Source organism: Pseudorasbora parva, chromosome 18, assembly GCF_024679245.1.
Source record: "Pseudorasbora parva isolate DD20220531a chromosome 18, ASM2467924v1, whole genome shotgun sequence".
Classification (NCBI taxonomy): Eukaryota; Metazoa; Chordata; class Actinopteri; order Cypriniformes; family Gobionidae; genus Pseudorasbora; species Pseudorasbora parva.
Genome location: NC_090189.1, coordinates 7,089,389 through 7,110,739, shown reverse-complemented (window position 1 = coordinate 7,110,739; position 21,351 = coordinate 7,089,389). Strand labels below are relative to the sequence as shown.

The window sequence follows — 21,351 nt, the reverse complement described above, 5'->3', positions numbered from 1 at the left end:
GAAATTTTAATTTTTCAGGATTCTTTGAATAGAAAAAACAGTGTTCATCTGAAATGGAAAGCTTTTTTAACATTATAAATGTCTTTACTGTCACCTATGATCAATTTATTGCGTCTTTGCAAATTAAAATAAAAATTTCTTTAATTTCTTTCCAAAAAAATCGTACCCATCTAAAACTTTTGAATGAAAGTGTGTACATATATATTTTTTTATACTTCTTTAAATGCATTTTAATATATTTTGATGATATGCATTTATCATAAAAATCTATTTAGTTAAAGCAAAAAAACAAATATATATTACATGCATACATATTATACACATTATGTAAACAAAGACAAGTGCTGTCAAATCAATTACTCGCCACTTGAAAGTATATGATGGTTTAATAGTTTTTTAAAACTACATTTAAATAAAAAATTTTTTTAGCATAATACAAATTTTAGTATAATAGTTTTGAAAACAATAGCTTTTGTTTTAGCGTACGCTAATAAACCCTGCATATGCTCAGTTACTCATTAACAGCATGTCAGTCTTGCGTGGAATGCGGTGCTTTTTTGTGGTTTATATTTAATCCCAATGTGTGACCAAGATGAGTCAGTTACTCACTCAAGCACATAAGCACAGTCCGCATAGTCTCAAACTCTTTGATGTGTATTGACTGTGAATTATTTGTCTCTCGCAGGGTTCACGGGTCAAACGTGCGAGCATAACGTTGATGACTGCACCCAGCACGCCTGTGAGAACGGAGGCAGGTGTATAGACGGCGTCAATACGTACAACTGTCACTGTGACAAACACTGGACTGGTACTTTTTTTCTAATACTTTACAATAATAATAATAATACAACGAAATAAATATTTTGCCTCATCTCGCATTTGACCTCTGATCATTTCTTTCTTCAGGTCAGTACTGTACGGATGACGTGGACGAGTGTGAACTCTCGCCAAACGCTTGCCAGAACGGAGGAACGTGTCACAACACCATCGGCGGCTTCCACTGCGTGTGTGTGAACGGCTGGACGGGCGACGACTGCAGCGAGAACATCGACGACTGCGCCAGCGCTGCGTGTTCGCAAGGTGCCACCTGCCACGATCGAGTCGCATCTTTCTTCTGCGAGTGTCCACACGGCCGCACAGGTACGTCTGTTTAGTAAAATTTCAGTGTTCTCCATACTTTATTGTACTTCAGCGCTTGGAAGGTGAATCTGTATTTAAACTGGTTCATTAATGTAGTAGTTTTTGAATTTAGTGTCTTCTAGACTGAGAAAAGACAGAAAATTTATTTTTGTCACATGGGGATGAAAGACAACAATTCCCAAAATGCTTCGCTGCCCGACGGGGCCACTCCCAAAGCCACTGCTACTGGATTACTGGATCATTTGCCCACCGTGTTCATTTTCATAAATTCAGTTTAGTTAGAGAACAGACACTACATTTAAAAACTGAACGTGTCTGTTCAATATAAAGTGAGTCAGCCGATTGAGTGTCATGGCACAAACGCAGCAGGAGTCAGATTACATTCACTGTGATGAATGAGCTTTCGTGATGAGAGCTGAGGTAAACGCGTCCGCGGCAATCGTTCACAGCGCGTCGTTCAGTCTGGTGCTTTCAGTTCAGTTCATGCCTTTTGGAAGCTTGACTTTCATAGGAATTAATTTGTGAAGTATAAACACTCACTTTGCTCCGGACAGCTCCGTTTACATGAATGGCTGCAGCTGCCCGAGCCGAGAGCTGTGAGTGCGATCCAAGCGGCAACCTCCCACAGTTTCTCTTGATGCCAATAAGGAAGTGACTTAAACTGCAATTCATCAACTGGCCACTAGGGCTCCTTGTTAAAATGCCCAACTTTACATGTTTATGGCCTGGTACAAATTGTGGTAATTTTGCCCTTCACGACAACTGTGAGGGAGGTGGATTTTTTAATAACTCATTTGTTTACATTATACAAAGCCTTAGTTCATCATCGCGTCAGCTCCGCTCCGTCCATGTCCCGCCTCATTCCCGATCATTCGAATATACTCCAGGGTTTCTACTTATACAAAACCATATGCTTATCGCTGAAGTAACCCTTTAAGTTTTAGCTAACAATAACATCCCTGTTGGCCACAGGTCTTCTGTGTCACCTCGATGACGCCTGCATCAGTAATCCATGTCAGAAGGGCTCAAACTGCGACACCAACCCGGTGAGCGGAAAAGCTATCTGCACCTGTCCGCCTGGGTACACGGGATCAGCCTGCAACCAAGACATTGACGAGTGCTCGCTCGGTAAGAATGGCATACGATTGGTTAGAAAGAATTCATAATGCTGTACGATTTTTGCCTTACAATAATGTTTGCGACTGATGCGTTTCAGGTGCAAACCCATGCGAGCATGGCGGACGGTGTCTCAACACTAAAGGCTCCTTCCAGTGCAAGTGTCTCCAAGGTTATGAAGGCCCACGCTGCGAAATGGACGTTAATGAGTGCAAGTCAAACCCCTGCCAGAACGACGCCACCTGCCTCGACCAAATCGGTGGATTCCACTGTATCTGCATGCCAGGTTTGGCTCTTTTACCATTCACCCGCACATCAAAAGCACATCACTACCGTTGTCTAACTGATTGTTTTGACGTGCAGGTTACGAGGGTGTGTTTTGTCAAATAAACACTGACGATTGTGCATCACAGCCTTGCCTCAACAACGGAAAATGCATTGACAAGATCAACTCATTCCACTGCGAATGCCCCAAAGGTAACTTCATAATTTTTAGAGGTTTGATCATACGGACTAGCCATGGTTGCGTATTTTTTAATAATCTGCATTGCAGGTGAGCAATCAAAATAAATAAGGCATGCTTTTATTTCTCTCCAGGGTTCTCTGGGAATTTATGTCAGGTGGATGTGGATGAGTGCGCCAGCACACCATGTAAAAATGGCGCTAAGTGCACAGACGGGCCGAACAAATACACATGTGAATGCACTTCAGGTACACTACTCTTATTATGTATATTGTAGCAAAAAAATCTTAATTTTTAATGTTAGTTGTGATATTTTTCCTAAAAACTTTTCGCATCTCTTTGGTGGATTAAAATATTCCACCTTTTTCTGTTTTTGTAACTGTATCTTATGAGTTACATATGTAAATGACCTGTATTATAATTGGCTAACCTATTCGAATAGGAAATAAGTCACTGCCAACATTCTAAAGACGGAATTACATATTTCGAACCCTTAGAATTAGAATTAGTCTTACACTGACTTTTTAGCGTGTTTTATAACTGTTGCTGTGTTCAAAATCGAATACTTCCCTTCTATATAGTATGCGAAAATCTGTACCAAATACGTGGTATTTTAAAAACAGTAGGCAAACATCGGTCACATGACGGTGACATAATCGTGGATGCAGTAAATCCGAAATTCATTCATACTACACACACACTATATAGAACATACTTTTTTAATGGTTGCAAAGTTTTAATCCAAAGGTAGTACCTACCAGAGCCATAGAGAAAGAGAGTTGCGACAACGGAAGTTCAAAACGCTTGATAGTCACGTGATTCATGTAGACCTCGAATAGTTCCAGGAAGTGCTTTGGCGGGCAATTCAAATAGTCAGTCACAGTGACAGAACTGCGATTTTTGGTAATTAATAGTCAATAAATGCATTGATTTTTCAATAATTTTCGAACACATCGACGTTATACTTAACTAATATGTAACTTTCCATACCATGCAAATAAAAAAAAACAGAATAATTTTCTCTAATTCCATAACGATGGATGAAACGGAATTAAGATGTGCTGATAATTTAAAATCTTCCTGATTAAACGTCTTACCTTTTAGAAGTGCATCACGAACGGTCTGTTCTGCTGTAACTCAATGGCGTGGCTACTACTTCCGGGAACTATTGAGAGTTCCATTGGAGTCTATGGAGTTGTCTCAACTCTCTCTCTATATGCCTCTGGTACCTACTATACGATTAAAAAAATCCATATGCAAATTACTTGTGTTATGATTGGCTATCATCTTAGAACAGGAAATGAGTGTTACTGTCAACATTCTAAATACGGAATGTGGGTTTTCAAATGCCCATCTGCAGGTTTTGCTGGCGCTCACTGTGAGTTGGACATCAACGAGTGTGTGTCGAGCCCTTGTCATTACGGCGTGTGTAGGGATGGCGTGGACGCTTTCACTTGTGATTGTCGCCCTGGTTACACCGGCCGCCTGTGTGAGACCAACATAAACGAGTGCTTGAGCCAACCGTGTCGAAACGGAGGCACCTGTCAGGATAGGGAGAACTCGTACACCTGTACCTGCCCTAAAGGAACCACAGGTAACGCATGTGCACACGTACAAACCCGTGCAAAGTATGACGGTGAGTGTGTGATGATACAATTATCATGTCGTGGTTGTGTCTGCAGGTGTGAATTGCGAAATAAACATCGACGACTGCAAGAGTAAACCGTGTGACTACGGAACGTGCATCGACAAGATCAATGGCTACGAGTGTGTGTGTGAACCCGGATACACAGGTGAGTCAGTGCAGCATCTGTGTATGTGTGTGAGAACAGGTGGCCAGCGAAGTGCAGAGCTTGTGTATCAGATAACAGATATGACTTAGGACAGAGACTGCCTTTCCCAACTGGGACACACACACACAGGTGTGCTTTACATTAATGCTACGGCCTGAGTGACCCTTTTTGTTATTTAAGGAGAAAGGTACAATAGGCTAAACTGGGAATATAGTCTATAGAGCTAAAGGGCGGCAGGAGTATTTTCACAATTTAGCACAGCCTTATGTTTTTTATTTAACCTTTGCTATATATAATAGAAACATTAAGGACACAATAACAATTGTTTTGATTAAAATATTTCACCTTCATCCTGACCCTTAGATCTAAACATCTTAAGATTTCCATATGTAAATTACCTGTATTTTGATTGGCTAACTTCTTCCGATAGGAAATGAGTTGCCAAACTGTAAAAAAAGGTCAAATTTATTTTTCTACTAAAATACCATTGGGTGCAAAGCTGAAACATTTTATATATGCATGAACCTAAAAGTTAAAACACTTATAATTTTACACCAATTAATTTAGCTGGATACCAATACTTCCATGCAAATGGAAAGCATAGATAACTTTATCTAACTTACTGGGAACCGTTTTTAACTATACTTTTATACACTGAAAAGGTGTATTTCCCACATTTGTGCACCAATATATATATTTTCATCAATTATATTTTTATCAATTTAGCACAGCCTTTAGTGCCTTATTAATATTTTTACTTTTTGCTAAATACAATTATACAATATAATTTCAACTGCAATTTTACAACTTTTTCTACTAAAATGACATTGTTTGCAAAGCTGAGACGGCAGCTTTTATATGCATGAACCTAAAAGTTAAAAGATAAAGACTTTTAAGATAATTAATTTAGATAGATTGTAATACTTGAATGGAAATAGCATGCAGAGGAAACAAAACAAAAAAACATTTTTTTTAATGATGTAGGATGTCCCAATATATAATATGAACATTAAGGACACAAATTGTCATTGCAACTTTATTTTATTAAGGGCTAAAATTGCCCACAATCCTTTGTTCCATATAAGAACGGGAGGATGGTTCACTTTTCAACCTCAATTTTTCTTTTTCCTTCTAAACTAGCACTGAATGCAAAGCTGAAACAGCATGATTTCCCATTTTGTGCAGCTTTTTGTGTGTATAGATTATTTAGCATGGCCTCAGATGCCTTGTTTGCTATTGAATACAAGTGAAATAAAACACAGTCCCTGAAATGTAAACCAAGGATAACAGTTAGCAGTCTATGGGTGTTATCTAGGTGAACGGGTGTCTTTAGCATCACTGAACACTTTTTGAGCAGTGCTATATGTATTATACTAAGTATTACACTCAGTATTGTGTGTCTGTGTGAGAGAGAAACTGCAATAAAGTCCCATTGTTGTAAGAGAATCAAACAGTTACCCATTACCCTACAGAGGAGGTGTGTGTTTGTGTGTGTGTGTGTGTGTGTGTTGAGGGGGTAATTGTTGTTCGGCCGTGTGTGAAATAGGCTCTGTCCTTTTGTATCTGCAAACAACCCACTGTAGGACCTGCCCTCCCCCCAGTGAGTGTGTGAGGGGTGTGTGAGCGGGTCTGAAAGATGGAAAGAAAAGACGAATGAAAGAGCACAAGAGGGTGGAGGAAATCCTTTGTGCGTTTGGAGCAGGGCAGGAGATTTGGGATGGGGCCCACACACACACATACAAAAAAAAACAAAGAACAAGAGGTCGACACACATCTGAGTCCTAAGGAAAATTCCTTTACTACTAAGTTTTAAGTTTCAAACTTCTGGTTAGATCAGTGTAAGACTCTTTAGAGTGCATTATCTGATGAATAAGATCAATTAGGAAAATGATTGACAGTCTTTTCTTCACACATATGAATGTGATATGAATGGAAAGTTATTTGTTATCATTATGATAATGTTATATTAACCTTAGAAATTACTTGACATCGATTTAACCTCCTTTATCATCTTGGATGAGGTCAAAATCGGTTGTATTTTTCAAGTTTCCTCAATTTCTCAGTTTCAGTTCTACTGATGGAAATAAGGCCACTTTTGTATTTGGCTATATTTTGGGAAAATACATTTTATTCCGCAAGGACCAAAATGACAGTGGTACAAAATATTTTTTCTTTTGTTTAAATAAATGCTTCAAAAACAAAATAAAAACAGCCTGTTTTCAACATTGATAATAATCATAAATGTTTCTTGAGCATCAAATCCTCATATTATAATGATCTCTGAAGGATCATGTGACACTGAAGACTGGAGTAATGGTGAAAATTCAGCTTTGATCACAGGAATAAATTACATTTTAACATACACCGATCAGGCATAACATTATGTTTAGTCATAACATTATGGCACCTGTCAGTGGTTGGGAAATATAAGGCAGCAAGGGAACATTTGTTCCTCAAAGTTGTGTGTTAGAAGCAGGAAAAATGGGCAAGCGTAAGGATTTAAGCGAGTTTGATAAGGGCCAGATGACTGGGTCAGAGCAGCTCGTGGGGTGTCGGTCTCCAATGGTCAGTATCTATCAAAAGTAGTCCAAGGAAGAAACAGTGGTGAACCGGCGACAGGGTCATGGGTGGCCAAGGCTCATTGATGCACGTGGTCTGATCAAACAGAAAAGCTTAAACAGACGAGGACTTAAAGGATCTACTGCTAACATTTTGGTGCCAGATACCACAGCACACCTTCAGGGGTCTAGTGTAAGCCATACCTCGATGGGTCAGCACTGTTTTGACAGCAAAAGTGGGACCAACACAATATTAGGAAGGTGGTCATAATGTTATGCCTGATCGCTGTACATTACAATAGAAAACATTTTATTTTAAATGGAAATAATTCACAATATTCCACTTATGCCCACTTTTCACAACCAAATAAGGCCCATTTTGTGATAGTTCACACTGAATGTTCAGGTTTGTTATTAAAAGCAAGTTGCATTTTTTTTGCACGCTATTTTAATCAGAGGCGGACAGAGTACACAGCTTCATTACTTGAGTAAAAGTACAGATACCCCTTGCTAAATGTTACTGTCAGATGTCTACTTAAGTAAAAAGTACTTGCGTATCAAGAGTACATTTTCTAAATATTGCATTACTACTGCCACTGTGCTTGCATTTATGTACAGAAACGTCCCACATTGAGTTATGAAAAATGTTAATGTTAATACCTTGGAGAATGTAAAAGGAATTGAAAGTAAAATCAGTCATTTTCATCTTTTTCCCATGTTGCTTTATTTAACATTTTTCACTTGCCCACAGGGCAATAGCACAATGGCAACGCTCTGACAAACCTCTGCTAGAGTTTTAATGGATTTTTTGTCGCCACATTTTGACTGTGTTAAACACACACCGCATACTCAAGAACATCACGGGTCGGCAGATTCCCGGATGGTTCTTCATCCGTTGTTTCGTCTCTTATCTAAATCTGACCATGGAGTTGACTTTGGCTGAAAGCTGAAGGTGATTGCTGATAGGCTGTCCTAAATCAGTGGCGCCTGCACAATCCAATCACGTTTGAGAGGAAGTAGTAACGGACGGGTACTTACAGTTATGGATAGAAATCTAGGGGAGTAAAGAGTACAATATTTGCCTCTCAAATGTACTTGAGTAAAGTCATGAGTACTGTACTCAAGTAAATGTACGTTGCTGTCAGGCTCAGATTTTAATGCATATTGTTTTTCCTCACAGGCTCAAAGTGCCACATCAACATTGACGACTGCGCGTTAAACCCCTGTCATAACGGCGGCACCTGCATCGACGGGGTCAACACCTTCACCTGTCTCTGTCCGGACGGTTTCCGAGACGCCACCTGCCTCTCTCAGCACAACGAGTGCTCCAGCAACCCCTGTATCCACGGCAACTGCCAGGACCAGCTCAACAGCTACAGATGCATGTGCGAAGCCGGCTGGATGGGACGCAACTGCGACATCAACATCAACGAGTGTTTGTCCAACCCGTGTGTGAACGGAGGCACCTGTAAGGACATGACCAGCGGCTACGTGTGTTCCTGCAGAGCTGGCTTCAGCGGTAAGATGCGGTGTCCCAATTCACATGCTAAACTTCCAAAACAGTGTGCCAGATCAGTTCTAATGCATTTGCACACTATCACAGAGTGCATGCTTTTTGGGCCGATATTGCACTTAATCGTTTGCATTACATAAGAGGAAGAGTTGTGACAGTTCGACTTTTTCTACTAACAATGGCATTGAACGCAAAGTTGAAACTGCAGGTTTTTTTAAGCTAAAAGTTTAGTAAAGTATCTTCAGATTATTTCATTTAGCTAGCTAAGCTAAAGCTTGCATGGGATCACCAACAGAGGGTTTGTGTCATTTTATGCAAGTTTTAATATAATGTAGTACGCTTTTTTTTTTATTTTGCTGCAGTGTCAAAATAAAATAAAAAGATATTGAATCTATATAAAGCCGTTCTATCTGTCTATCACTCGTTTTATCGCTCTATATCACACTTTCACTCCCATACATCTGTCTATCGCTTATTCCATCCATCCATCCATCCATCCATCCAACTAGCTATCTATCTATCACTTAGAATGATAGAAACGAGCAACAGAACGAACGATAGAAAAGAGCGACAAACAGATAGAACGAACGATAGAAAAGAGCGACAGACAGATGGAACGAGCGATGGAACGATGGAACGATGGAGATGGAGATGGAGATAGATAGATAGAATGAGTGGAAGACAGAACTAGAAACAAGCGATAGACAGATAGAAATGAGCGATAGATAGAAAGAGCGATAGATAGATAGATAAAATGAGTGATAGACAGAACAAAAGAAACAAGCGATAGGCAGAATTATAGAAATGTCTATCGCTTGTCGATCTTTCTATATCACTCTTTTAACTTATCTATCCATCTATCATCTATCTATCATTTGTTCTGTCTGTTGTTCTATCGATCTATTATTGTGTCTATCTACACTCTGAAAAGCATATATATTCTGACTTTTGTACTTTTATTTCTGCATTTTGAGTGTATAACAACAATTTGACGCCTTGTTTTTTTCTTGTGTTTAGGTCCCAACTGCCAGACGAACATTAACGAGTGTGCGTCCAACCCCTGCCTGAACCAGGGCACCTGTATCGACGATGTGGCCGGATTCAAGTGCAACTGCATGTTACCTTACACAGGTACAAACACAAACCAGTGCTCTGCAAAATCTGAACGATTCGCCCCGCAACACCCATTGTGCAGCTGTTTTTTATTTTGAAACTGCAAACTTTGCAGAGGTGTACGTAAAACTGGGAACGTGAAATAACACCAGTGTGTCGAGGGTGGCTACTCAAATAGATCTATGTCCTGTTTGGCCTCTTCCTGTTTCCTGTTGAGGCAAAGAATTGACAATAGAAGGAAACTTCAAGTGACTTCCTGCTACGGCTGGTCACAGTGGAAACTGATAAGGAAGTGCCTGCTGGAACTGAGCTGGAAAAGTTAGGCAATAGAAGAGCGAGACTGGAAAAACAAAGAAAGTTCAACTTCTGTGGGCTTTTTTCTTATTTTCTGCACTGATTTTTTGGAAGAAAATTCTGCAAGATTAGTTTAATGTTTTGTCATATTCAAATTAGCTCAAATATTTAATAATCGAACATTCAAGGGCTGTATAATACACTTTTTACAGTGTTATCCTGCCTTTATTTTAGTATTATTGATATCATTATAGTTATTTTAATATATTATGCATCCATTTTGACATAATGTTTGTTTCAGGCGAGGTGTGTGAGAACATTTTGGCTCCCTGTACGCCGCGTCCTTGTAAGAATGGAGGCATGTGTCGTGAATCGGAGGATTTTCTTAGTTTCTCTTGTGCTTGTCCTGTTGGTTGGCAAGGTAAGAGTGTGTGTGAATTTAATGCTCTCTTATTGACCCTCATCATCATCATCATCCTCATTGTAACCACTGTCATCTCGCTACACAGGTCAGACGTGTGAGGTGGACATTAACGAGTGTGTGAGGAATCCTTGCACTAACGGTGGGGTGTGTGAAAACCTACGTGGTGGATACCAGTGCCGCTGCAACCCTGGATTCAGCGGAGATCTGTGTGAGAACGACGTTGACGACTGTGCGCCAAGTAAGAAATGGACAAACCTAGATGGCCTTTTTGGCCATCAGAAAAAATGAGATGGTGTTTGTGATGCCCTTTAATCCCGCCTACATAGGCAGCTTGCTAGGCATTGTTTTAAATTAGGGGTGTCCAACCCTGCTCCTGGTTTCAGTTCCAGCACACCTGTCTGTAATTATCAAGCAGCCCTGAACACTAACTGGTTCAGGTGTGTTTAATTCAGGTTGGAGATAAAATCTGCACTGTAGGGTGGTAGTCCTCCAGGACCAGGGTTGGACACCCCTGTTTTAAAGGAATCCTCTGAACTTCACACACACATGTAATGACATGCAAAACTATTAAATGTGGTTTTGTAAATTAAATTTGTACAAATAAACTCATTTTGTCACAACATTATGATAACATTACTTCATGAAAGAGTTATTAAAAGTAAAACTCTGAATTAGAAGAACACTCTGAATATGGAATAATTGCAATTTTTCTCTTTCTCAGATCCGTGCAGTAACGGAGGTGTGTGTCAGGACCGAGTAAACGGCTTTGTGTGTGTGTGTTTGGCCGGTTTCCGTGGGGAGCGCTGTGTAGAGGACATAGATGAGTGCGTGAGCGCCCCCTGTCGTAATGGAGGGAACTGCACCGACTGTGTCAACAGCTACACCTGCAGCTGTCCTGTAGGATTCAGCGGCATCAACTGTGAGATCAACACACCGGACTGCACTGAGAGGTAGACACTCCTTATAGACCTATTTCATCACACTGCATCACACAAGTTAAGACGTTTTTACATTAAATTAGAGATTTTCAAAAATGTTACTTGCTGAATTTAAATGCATTTTCAAATCATTAATTCTTTTTTATTTATTAAAATGCATTTGATTATTGTAATTTTTTTCAAATTTCCTTTTAGTTTGCATACAAGCAATCTCAATACGTGTTGTTTCTTCTCTACAGCTCGTGTTTTAATGGCGGAACGTGTGTGGACGGCATAAACTCGTTCTCATGCGTGTGTTTGCCGGGATTTACCGGGAATTACTGCCAGCATGATGTAAACGAGTGTGACTCGCGGCCGTGCCAAAACGGAGGCACCTGTCAGGACGGATACGGCACCTACAAATGTACCTGCCCACATGGATACACCGGACTCAACTGCCAGGTACACAAACACACTTTTTATTTATATATGTCTAACTAACTATTAACTAAAGCTTTTGCCTTAATAAACTCCTAATTTCTGCTTCTTGATCGTTAGTAAGGTAGTTATTAAGTTGAGGTTTTGGGTAGGATTATGAGATGTAGAATATGGTCAGACAGAATAATGCATTAATATGTGCTTTATAAGTGCTAATAAACAACCAGTATCCTTGCAATATGCATGCTAACAAACAACTAGTTAAAAGTAAGAATTGAACCTACAACTAAAGTGTTACTATAAAATAACACATTACTTCATGCTATAGATATAGTTCACACGTTTAATCTACTGATATCTGTGTGTTTCAGAGTCTGGTGCGCTGGTGTGACTCCTCGCCCTGTAAGAACGGGGGCTCGTGTTGGCAGCAGGGGGCATCTTTTACCTGCCAGTGTGCCAGTGGCTGGACGGGCATCTACTGTGACGTCCCTAGTGTCAGCTGTGAGGTCGCCGCCAAGCAGCAAGGTAACAGTCACTGCTAAATAGACTAATATTTCTCTACTAAACCCTTAACTTAGTAGGGTCAAAATAGAATATTTTATGTGGAGGATCTGCTGTGGGTTGATGCAAAGCTCAATCATAATTTTTTTTTTAAAACTATGAAATGATTTCAAAATAAAATGGTCAACATAATAAATAAATAAGTTTAGGAAATGCCTGGGTAACAATTTCAAATAAGGTTCTGTTGGTTAACTACATTATTTAACACAAATTAAAAATGCAAAATACTTCTAAAGCATTTGTTAATCTTAGTTTATTTCAAAATTTACCAATATATTAATAAAGTCAAAAGATGTATCTGTTAAGCTTACATGAACTAACAATGAACAATTGTATTTTTAGATAATGCTGATACAGATTGTTCAATACTGTAACAAACATTGTTAGTTATTATTAGTTAAAGAATTCTTTAATCTAATGTTAACAAATGAACCTTATTTTTTTAATCAAAAATGTTTTTGATAACGTTTGCAGTATTTGTAATTTCTGATCCTCAATGAATGAATACAATTTTAAATGGTTTACCTAAATGTCTTGTGACTATTCACAAACATCTGAGAATGATGAGAACATCTGAACATGCAAATGTGTAGTTAAATTAATTGTTGAAATATAACAAGTAAATATTTAGGGAGTTCTGCTGACAAAAAGTTTGGGAATGCCTGTTTTAATATTTAAAAATGTGGTGATAAATGTACTTTTTAAAAAAAAAAAATTATTGTGTGTATATTTTCTGCTAGCATTCAAACAAGCTGCAAATTACTGTTCAAAATGCCTGGTTCACCACATTAAAAGTTGCATTTGTTAAACTATCCGTCTCTCTCTTTCTCAGGAGTGTCTGTGGTGGTTCTGTGTCGTAATGCGGGGCAGTGTGTTGACGTCGGTAACACACACCTGTGCAGATGTCAAGCTGGATACATGGGCAGCTACTGTCAGGAGCAGGTGGATGAGTGCATGCCGAACCCCTGCCAGAACGGGGCCACCTGCACTGATTACCTGGGCGGATACAGCTGTGAGGTACAAAAACATGCACATGCCTGTGCGATCGATCGCACGAGGAGAAATCAACTTTTCCTTGAGCTTTCGATATAAAAGGTCATGGTAATATAAGAATATCCTGTAAGTTTCAGAGCTGAAAATGTCCTTGTTAAGTCAAATAAAAGTTTTATAGACGCCAGGCCAAGAAAACGATCGTGTGCTTCATCCGACGTCATCGCACAATGAAACACTGCCTCTACAGCGTGTTTAATTCAGTAGCTCCACCCACCGACTCATGGAGCTGTGAAGAAGACAGCAAGATATTGCGCTATTCCTGGTTGTGAAAGAATAGTTGCTGCATAAGCTTACTTCAGATCTTCATGTGAACTGAACTAGAGCTGAAGGTCATTCCATATGCAAATCTTATCCAATCCTAGCCGTGAGCGTTTACTTCCAAGTCTCCATTGCTGCACGCCCATCAAAACCCAGCGTTTTGAAGACAGCCTCAAAACAAGTGTAGAAAATAGCCTATTACTTATTAGTCATGATGTTTTTGAATGTAAAAAACACGCACATCATTAGTTGACCTCAGACAACAGGATAACATTAAAGAAAAGCCAGTTCATGACACCTTTAACATCAGTTTAACATCTGCTTCTCTCTTTCAGTGCGTTCCTGGATATCACGGGGTCAACTGCAGCAAGGAGATAAACGAGTGTTTGTCTCAACCCTGCCAGAACGGAGGAACCTGCATCGACCTTATAAACACATACAAATGTTCCTGCCCACGGGGGACACAAGGTACGGCCACATTCACACGCTCACATACGCCGGATCCATCATTACATATTCATTTGGAGAATTGTTTTGATTTGCTTTCTCTGCCCGTGTTTGCAGGCGTTCACTGTGAGATTGACGTCGATGACTGTTCCCCGGCCGTGGATCCGTTAACGGGCGAGCCGCGGTGCTTTAACGGCGGCCGCTGCGTGGATCGTGTAGGCGGTTACGGCTGCGTGTGTCCGGCCGGTTTTGTAGGCGAGCGCTGCGAAGGTGACGTCAACGAGTGTCTGTCTGACCCCTGTGACCCCAACGGATCCTACAACTGCGTACAGCTCAACAACGACTTCCGCTGCGAGTGCCGTACGGGATACACCGGTACCAACAAAATATATAACATTTCATATATGTATTATAAATCATTTTAATAAATTAATAATAAATTAAAATCAGTATAACAAAAACTGATTAAGCATATTTAGAATTGTACTTCACAGATATAATTTACCATTTAAAAATATATTTATTATTTATTGCTTTTTGAGGGTGACTTATTTTTTTTAATCCACAGGCAAGCGCTGTGAAACTGTGTTCAACGGCTGCAAGGACACGCCATGCAAAAATGGAGGAACGTGTGCTGTAGCCAGCAACACCAAACACGGATACATCTGCAAGTGTCAGCCGGTGAGTAAAAACTTTAAAAATCTTGCTGCGATTTTAAATTTCTTAAAGGGTTAGTTCACCCCAAAAAAAGAATTCTGTCATTAATGACTCCCCCTAATGTCGGTAGACACCCGTCAGACCTCCGTTCATCTTCGGAACACAAATGAAGATATTTTTGTTGAAATCCGATATTTAGGTGTTTTTTGCGCACAAAAACTATTCTCGTGTCTTCATAAAATGATTGTAGAGCCGCTGTAGTGAGATGGGCTTTGTAACAACGTCTTTAGTGCCTTTATGGGTCTTGAGAGAGGAATTGATATTTGTGTCAATGAAGGCCTTTCTGAGCCATCGGATTTCAACACAAATATCTTGACTTGTGTTCTGAAGATGAACGGAGTTCTTACGGGTGTCGAACGACATTAGGGTAAGTAATTAATCAGGGAATTTAAATTTTTTGGTGAACTAAACCTTTCACACCACATGAACACCATTGGTGCTCGAGAGCTCCATACACGATACACTTTCTAACCAGTCGTTCTCTCAGGGTTTCTCTGGCTCCTCCTGCGAATACGACGCTCAGTCCTGCGGCTCCCTGCGCTGTCGCAATGGTGCCACCTGCGTCTCCGGCCACCTGAGTCCTCGCTGCCTCTGTCCGCCGGGCTTCAGTGGGCATGAGTGCCAAACTCGGATGGACTCGCCGTGCCTCACCAACCCCTGCTACAACGGGGGCACTTGCCAGCCGATAAACGATGCTCCGTTCTACCGCTGTTCCTGCCCCGCCAACTTCAACGGACTCCTTTGCCACATCCTTGACTACTCCTTCAATGGAGGGCAGGGGCGGGACATCGCCCCGCCCCCGGAGGTTGAGACTAGATGTGAAATTGCTCAGTGTGAAGGCAGAGGCGGAAATGCCATCTGCGATACGCAGTGTAACAATCACGCTTGCGGATGGGACGGCGGCGACTGCTCTCTAAACTTCGACGACCCGTGGCAGAACTGTAGCGCCGCCCTGCAGTGTTGGAGGTACTTCAACGATGGAAAATGCGATGAGCAGTGCGCCAACGCTGGCTGCTTATATGATGGATTCGACTGTCAAAGACTGGAGGGGCAATGCAAGTAAGTCAAATTCATTTGATTTTATTATTTTTTGCTGTTATTTAATTTTGATATATATTTTGCTTTATTGTTAGGCACCAATTTTAAAGGAACACTCCACAGTTTTATAAATAAGACTAATTCAACTTCTTTCCTACATTTTTAGATATGTGGGCAAATGCATTTTTGTCTCAGTGCATGGATTGTTTTAGTTTAGCTGCTAGCTTAGCTTAGCATAATGAATGGAATCCTATGTTGCCAGCTAGCATGTCCCAAGAAATAGTGATCCAAAAAAAACCCCCACACCCACGTAATTACTTCTTGTGGCCTGCGTATTCACAACGAGTACAAATAGCGATGCAGATTAAGACTAGGCGATTTCCTAGGCAGATATTGACTGTGGACTATATTATGGGGAAGCACAGGCGAAGCACTGCTACTTGGGCACAGAGATATCACGGCTCTCATCCTCACGTCCTCCAGCTGTTGAGCCATCGCAATGTGTTGCGTGATATCACTATTACTTGGGACATGCTAGCTGGCAACATAGGATTACATTCATTATGCTAAGCTAAGCTAGTGGCAACCCAGCCAAATAATGCATGCACTGAGACAAAAATGCAACTGCCCACATATCTAAATGTAGGAAAGAAGTTGAATAACAACTATTTCTAAAAACGGTGGAGTGTTCCTTTAATAGAAATTGTACAATCTTTTATTAACTCTGGAAAAATGTGCATTCTAATGGAAAAATCCTAATAAATGTGATGATAATATTCAAATTCAGTCAAAAATGCATAAAGAGGAATCAGTGGAAAATTTGACATTAATTTGTAACCTCCTCCTCAATCACTCCCTCCAGTCCACTGTACGATCAGTACTGTAGGGATCACTATGCGGATGGTCACTGCGATCAGGGCTGTAACAACGCGGAGTGCGAATGGGACGGTCTAGACTGTGCTGATGACGTTCCTCAGAAACTCGCCGTGGGAAGTCTGGTATTAGTGGTGCACATCACACCCGAAGACCTTCACAACCGTTCCTCATCTTTCCTCCGCGAACTGAGCGGACTGCTGCATACGAACGTGGTGTTCCGCCGCGACGCCAACGGAGAGCCGTTCATTTTCCCGTACTACGGCAACGAGCACGAGCTGAATAAGCACAAACGCTCCGATTGGACCGACCCCGCCCACAGAGCCAGGAGGAGCCTGACGTCATTCATGAAGCCCCGCCTACGACGAGAACTCGATCAAATGGAGATCAAAGGGTGAGTGGATGGAATTTTAAATGAGAAATCAAACTAATAAAATGCAACTAACAATGTTATATTACATTATATTATGAATGAATGTGTTTTTTTGTGTACCATTTTCAATGAGCATTTAAACAATGTTTGAATGTAAACATTGATTACAATGTTTACATGTTTGTGTGTTGCAGGTCTATTGTCTATCTGGAAATTGACAACCGTCAGTGTTACCAGCAGTCTGACGAGTGTTTCCAGAGCGCGACAGATGTGGCAGCTTTCCTCGGAGCGCTGGCCTCTAGCGGGAATCTCAATGTTCCTTACATCATCGAGGCCGTCACAAGTGAGTGCCATGTTTAGGCCAAAACACGGTTATTTTACTGTTATTTATATACCATTATAGTATTTATTAAAATGGTAATATTATACCATTTAAACTTATTTCAGTTAGTAGCCAGGGCAACATTTAAAAACATTTAGTTCAATTTTATAATCAAATATTTATGTTATTTTAGTTTTGGTTTTTACTAATTTTAGTGGAACTTAAATGAAAATTAAAGATGTTGCTTGACAACTAATTTAAATAAAATAAGTTTAGAAATGTAATATTTGTTTTATTTTATTTCAGCTTTATTTTAGTATTTAGTTTCTTTTATCTTTTTTTTTAATTTCTATTTACCAGTTTGAGTAATTGTAGTACTTCAACTTAAAATTAAATTTTTTGCCTTTGTATATAAATTAAATAAATGTTTTTTTTGTTCATCTAATATTTATATTTTATTTTAACTTTTTTTAAAAACTTTTTTGTAACTTTGTGCTTTTGTCACTTTTATTAGTTGTTTTATATAACTATTTATGTTTAATTTTATTTCAGGAAAATTAGAGATGTTGCTTGGCAACTTACTGAAAAAGTTATTCTTGTAATATTTATATTTAGTCTAATTCCAGCTTTATTAAGGATTTTAGTTAACAATAACAACACTGAACTGTACTCTATGCAACTCAAACAGGCCTATTACATTATTAACTGTGTCTGTGTGCAGGTGAGGATGAGCCTTCAGGGAACGGGGAGATGTACCCCATGTTTCTGGTGCTTCTTGGTCTGGCGGTTTTGGCCCTGGTGGCGGTGGGCGTCGTGGTCTCCAGGAAGAGGAAGAGGGAACATGGCCAGCTTTGGTTCCCAGAGGGATTTAAAGTCAGTGAACCCAAAAAGAAACGAAGGGAGCCAGTCGGAGAGGATTCAGTCGGACTCAAGTGAGTGTGCGACTCTGATTTAAAGGGACGGTGTCCTATTTAAAAAATAGATGAAAAACTTAAATTAAAAATTGAAATGTTGCCTTGGCCACTAAATTAAATGGGTTTAAGTTGAAATGCTAATTTTACTAATTTTGAAAGCTGAAGTTTGAAAGTTAATTTACTAAAATTAAAATAAATGAAAAACGCACATAACAAAATCACAATTAGTGTTAATTTCGTCAGCTATTTTTTAAATGTAGTCTTAGTCCTGTTTCAAATGTACTTTAGTTTTGATCAAATTTAGACAGCCTTGTCTGGTTTTTGTTTAGTCAAGTTTTAGTCTAGCTTTTTTTGGCATGCTGAATAATGGTTAAATTGATAATTACGATTATTTTGCACAATTATAATCGCAACAATTGTTGCGTACAGCAGTATGTAATATTACATTTTTTCCCCAAAATATTATTTGTAAAAATATAAGTACATTCAGTCTCATCTTTTTTTGTCAACGATATTGCATATTGTTGATATCACCACTGTGATATATTAATGACCTTGGTGTCATATCGTCATCTCATTTTAGTCATGGAAAAACATTTTTCATCATAGTTTTCATTAATGAAGTGTAGATGACATTTATAATGCAGTTTATTAACATATAAAATGTATATTTAATGTATAATAATATATAACAGGACAGTGTCATATTTTTGTAAAATTAATTTTTTTGCCCCCAAAATCCAAAAAAATGGATGTCACTTAGTTGCATGTAACAATTTTCCACTTTTATCAATCTCATTAATGATAACACAACTTTGTATCCCATCAGGCCGCTGAAAAACTCTGACAGCTCTCTGATGGATGAACAGCTGAGCGAATGGGCAGAAGATGACACCGCTAAACGATTCCGGGTGAGTGTGCTTGCTGTTAAAAGACTGTGTGAAGCTATATCCAATGTAATCCCGGATGGATCTGTAACTGTGTTGTTTGTGTGTAGTTTGAGGAGCAGTCCATTCTGGACATGACGGGTCAGCTGGATCACCGCCAGTGGACGCAGCAGCACCTGGACGCTGCTGACCTGCGTCTGAACTCTATGGCCCCGACTCCACCGCAGGGCGAGATTGAGAACGACTGCATGGACGTCAACGTCCGCGGGCCTGGTAAGCTCTTAGACCTTTACCAGGGTGTCACTGATGTAAACTCTGGACTATTCTTAAACTCTCTGGTCTCTCTCGTAGATGGTTTCACTCCACTGATGATTGCGTCGTGCAGCGGCGGCGGTGTTGAGAATGAAAATGGCGAGGGAGAGGACGATCCTTCCACTGATGTCATCACGGACTTCATCTACCACGGTGCCAACCTGCACAATCAGACGGACCGGACGGGCGAGACCGCGCTGCACCTGGCTGCCCGCTACGCCCGCTCTGATGCGGCCAAACGCCTGCTAGAGTCGTGTGCTGATGCTAATGTCCAGGATAACATGGGCCGCACGCCTCTCCATGCTGCCGTCGCTGCTGATGCGCAGGGTGTCTTCCAGGTAAAGAACAAATATACTGATTATATTCAGCTTATTATGATGATTTAGGAGGGTTTAAACTAAATATATTTTTGTTAGAGCGACAACAGCTCTATATATCATTAGAGACATAAATGTTAACCTAGTATTTCAATAATAATATATGTAGTTAAAAAAACATGATTTGGTTATTTTCTTTTAATTAAAATAATATATTTATTTATAATAATATTTTTGGGGTAATTGAATTAAAACTTAAATAATATAAAATATATGGAACAATTTTAACAAATGAAAAAAGTTGCTTTTGCAAATTACTAAAATATATTTGTCAAAGTACTAAAATTGCTAAAACTGAAATATAAATTAAAGCTAAAATATTCATAATAATAAAATATTCACTAACAAAAGTACAAGGACTTTAAATGAAAAATATAAAAAAATAAAAGGCAATTCAAAATATGAATAACTACTACATATAAAATAGCAATTGATCTTTTATATATGTCTTTTCGTTGGTGACACTTATTATAATACAATTAAATAATATATTAAAAGTATATATTTTATATATATATAATAGTTTTGTGCTCATTTGGTATTTATAGGTTGTTTCCTAGATGCTCTTGGCTGCTGAATAATGTTAAAACATGGCTTTGTGTTTGGAAATAGATTCTCATTCGGAACCGAGCGACGGATCTGGACGCCCGCATGCATGACGGAACGACTCCGCTGATCCTGGCCACCCGATTGGCTGTCGAGGGAATGGTGGAAGAGCTCATTAACTGCCATGCGGATCCGAATGCTGTTGATGATTCTGGTATGATCTCAAACAAACATCATATTCTCAACCAAATCTCTCTCAAAAGAAAAAGATGCATGGATGTCTCCAATAACTCTCACTGTTTTTATGATCTGTAGGTAAATCAGCTCTTCACTGGGCGGCTGCGGTTAATAACGTGGACGCTGCTGTCGTTCTTTTGAAGAATGGAGCGAATAAAGACCTGCAGAATAACAAGGTGGGTTTTTGAAGTCGATGAGTTTATAATTGGTCGAAATAAAAAAATATTTGTTCCAGATTAAAAATCTGTGTTTTTGTATCAGTGTTATTTACTTTACATTGATATATTATTTGTAATATGTAATATATTTGTAATATTTAAATAGCATTTATAGTTTTTAATATTAGGATTTTTTTTATATTTCATTTTAACTTTTTGAATTATTTTTTTAATGACTTTTTTTATTTTGATGTGCCTTTTTTTTTAAAAGCTTTTTTCCTTAAATAATATATTTACGTGTCTTTTTTTAATTTATTTTTTTTAGTTCAGGGGTCCCCAGACTCGGTCCTGGAGGGCCACTGTCCTGCAGAGTTTAGCTCCAATCGCAATTCAACACACCTGAACCAGCTAATCAATGTATTACTCGGACCTATAAAGGCATTGATTAGCTGGTTCAGGTGTGCTTAATTGCGATTGGAGCTAAGCTCAGCAGGACATGGCCCTCCAGG

The 21,351-nt window shown here is 39.4% G+C and overlaps 1 protein-coding gene across 1 annotated transcript in view; it reads left to right on the top strand.

Annotated features, from left to right (window-relative positions):
• The window catches only part of notch1a (notch receptor 1a), a 35,026-nt gene that overhangs the window by 11,479 nt on the left and 2,196 nt on the right, over positions 1 to 21,351 (top strand). Inside the window, exons 5-32 of the mRNA XM_067422694.1 lie at positions 686 to 808; positions 907 to 1,140; positions 2,113 to 2,268; positions 2,357 to 2,542; positions 2,620 to 2,733; positions 2,854 to 2,967; positions 4,080 to 4,313; positions 4,402 to 4,512; positions 8,251 to 8,589; positions 9,601 to 9,714; positions 10,292 to 10,411; positions 10,500 to 10,652; positions 11,136 to 11,364; positions 11,592 to 11,793; positions 12,141 to 12,294; positions 13,163 to 13,347; positions 13,977 to 14,109; positions 14,206 to 14,463; positions 14,657 to 14,769; positions 15,293 to 15,864; positions 16,706 to 17,110; positions 17,284 to 17,432; positions 18,133 to 18,343; positions 19,155 to 19,236; positions 19,323 to 19,485; positions 19,564 to 19,862; positions 20,514 to 20,661; positions 20,763 to 20,860. Coding sequence (XP_067278795.1) covers positions 686 to 808; positions 907 to 1,140; positions 2,113 to 2,268; positions 2,357 to 2,542; positions 2,620 to 2,733; positions 2,854 to 2,967; positions 4,080 to 4,313; positions 4,402 to 4,512; positions 8,251 to 8,589; positions 9,601 to 9,714; positions 10,292 to 10,411; positions 10,500 to 10,652; positions 11,136 to 11,364; positions 11,592 to 11,793; positions 12,141 to 12,294; positions 13,163 to 13,347; positions 13,977 to 14,109; positions 14,206 to 14,463; positions 14,657 to 14,769; positions 15,293 to 15,864; positions 16,706 to 17,110; positions 17,284 to 17,432; positions 18,133 to 18,343; positions 19,155 to 19,236; positions 19,323 to 19,485; positions 19,564 to 19,862; positions 20,514 to 20,661; positions 20,763 to 20,860 — 5,399 coding nt within the window. The remainder of the gene's footprint in view (positions 1 to 685; positions 809 to 906; positions 1,141 to 2,112; positions 2,269 to 2,356; positions 2,543 to 2,619; positions 2,734 to 2,853; positions 2,968 to 4,079; positions 4,314 to 4,401; positions 4,513 to 8,250; positions 8,590 to 9,600; positions 9,715 to 10,291; positions 10,412 to 10,499; positions 10,653 to 11,135; positions 11,365 to 11,591; positions 11,794 to 12,140; positions 12,295 to 13,162; positions 13,348 to 13,976; positions 14,110 to 14,205; positions 14,464 to 14,656; positions 14,770 to 15,292; positions 15,865 to 16,705; positions 17,111 to 17,283; positions 17,433 to 18,132; positions 18,344 to 19,154; positions 19,237 to 19,322; positions 19,486 to 19,563; positions 19,863 to 20,513; positions 20,662 to 20,762; positions 20,861 to 21,351) is intronic.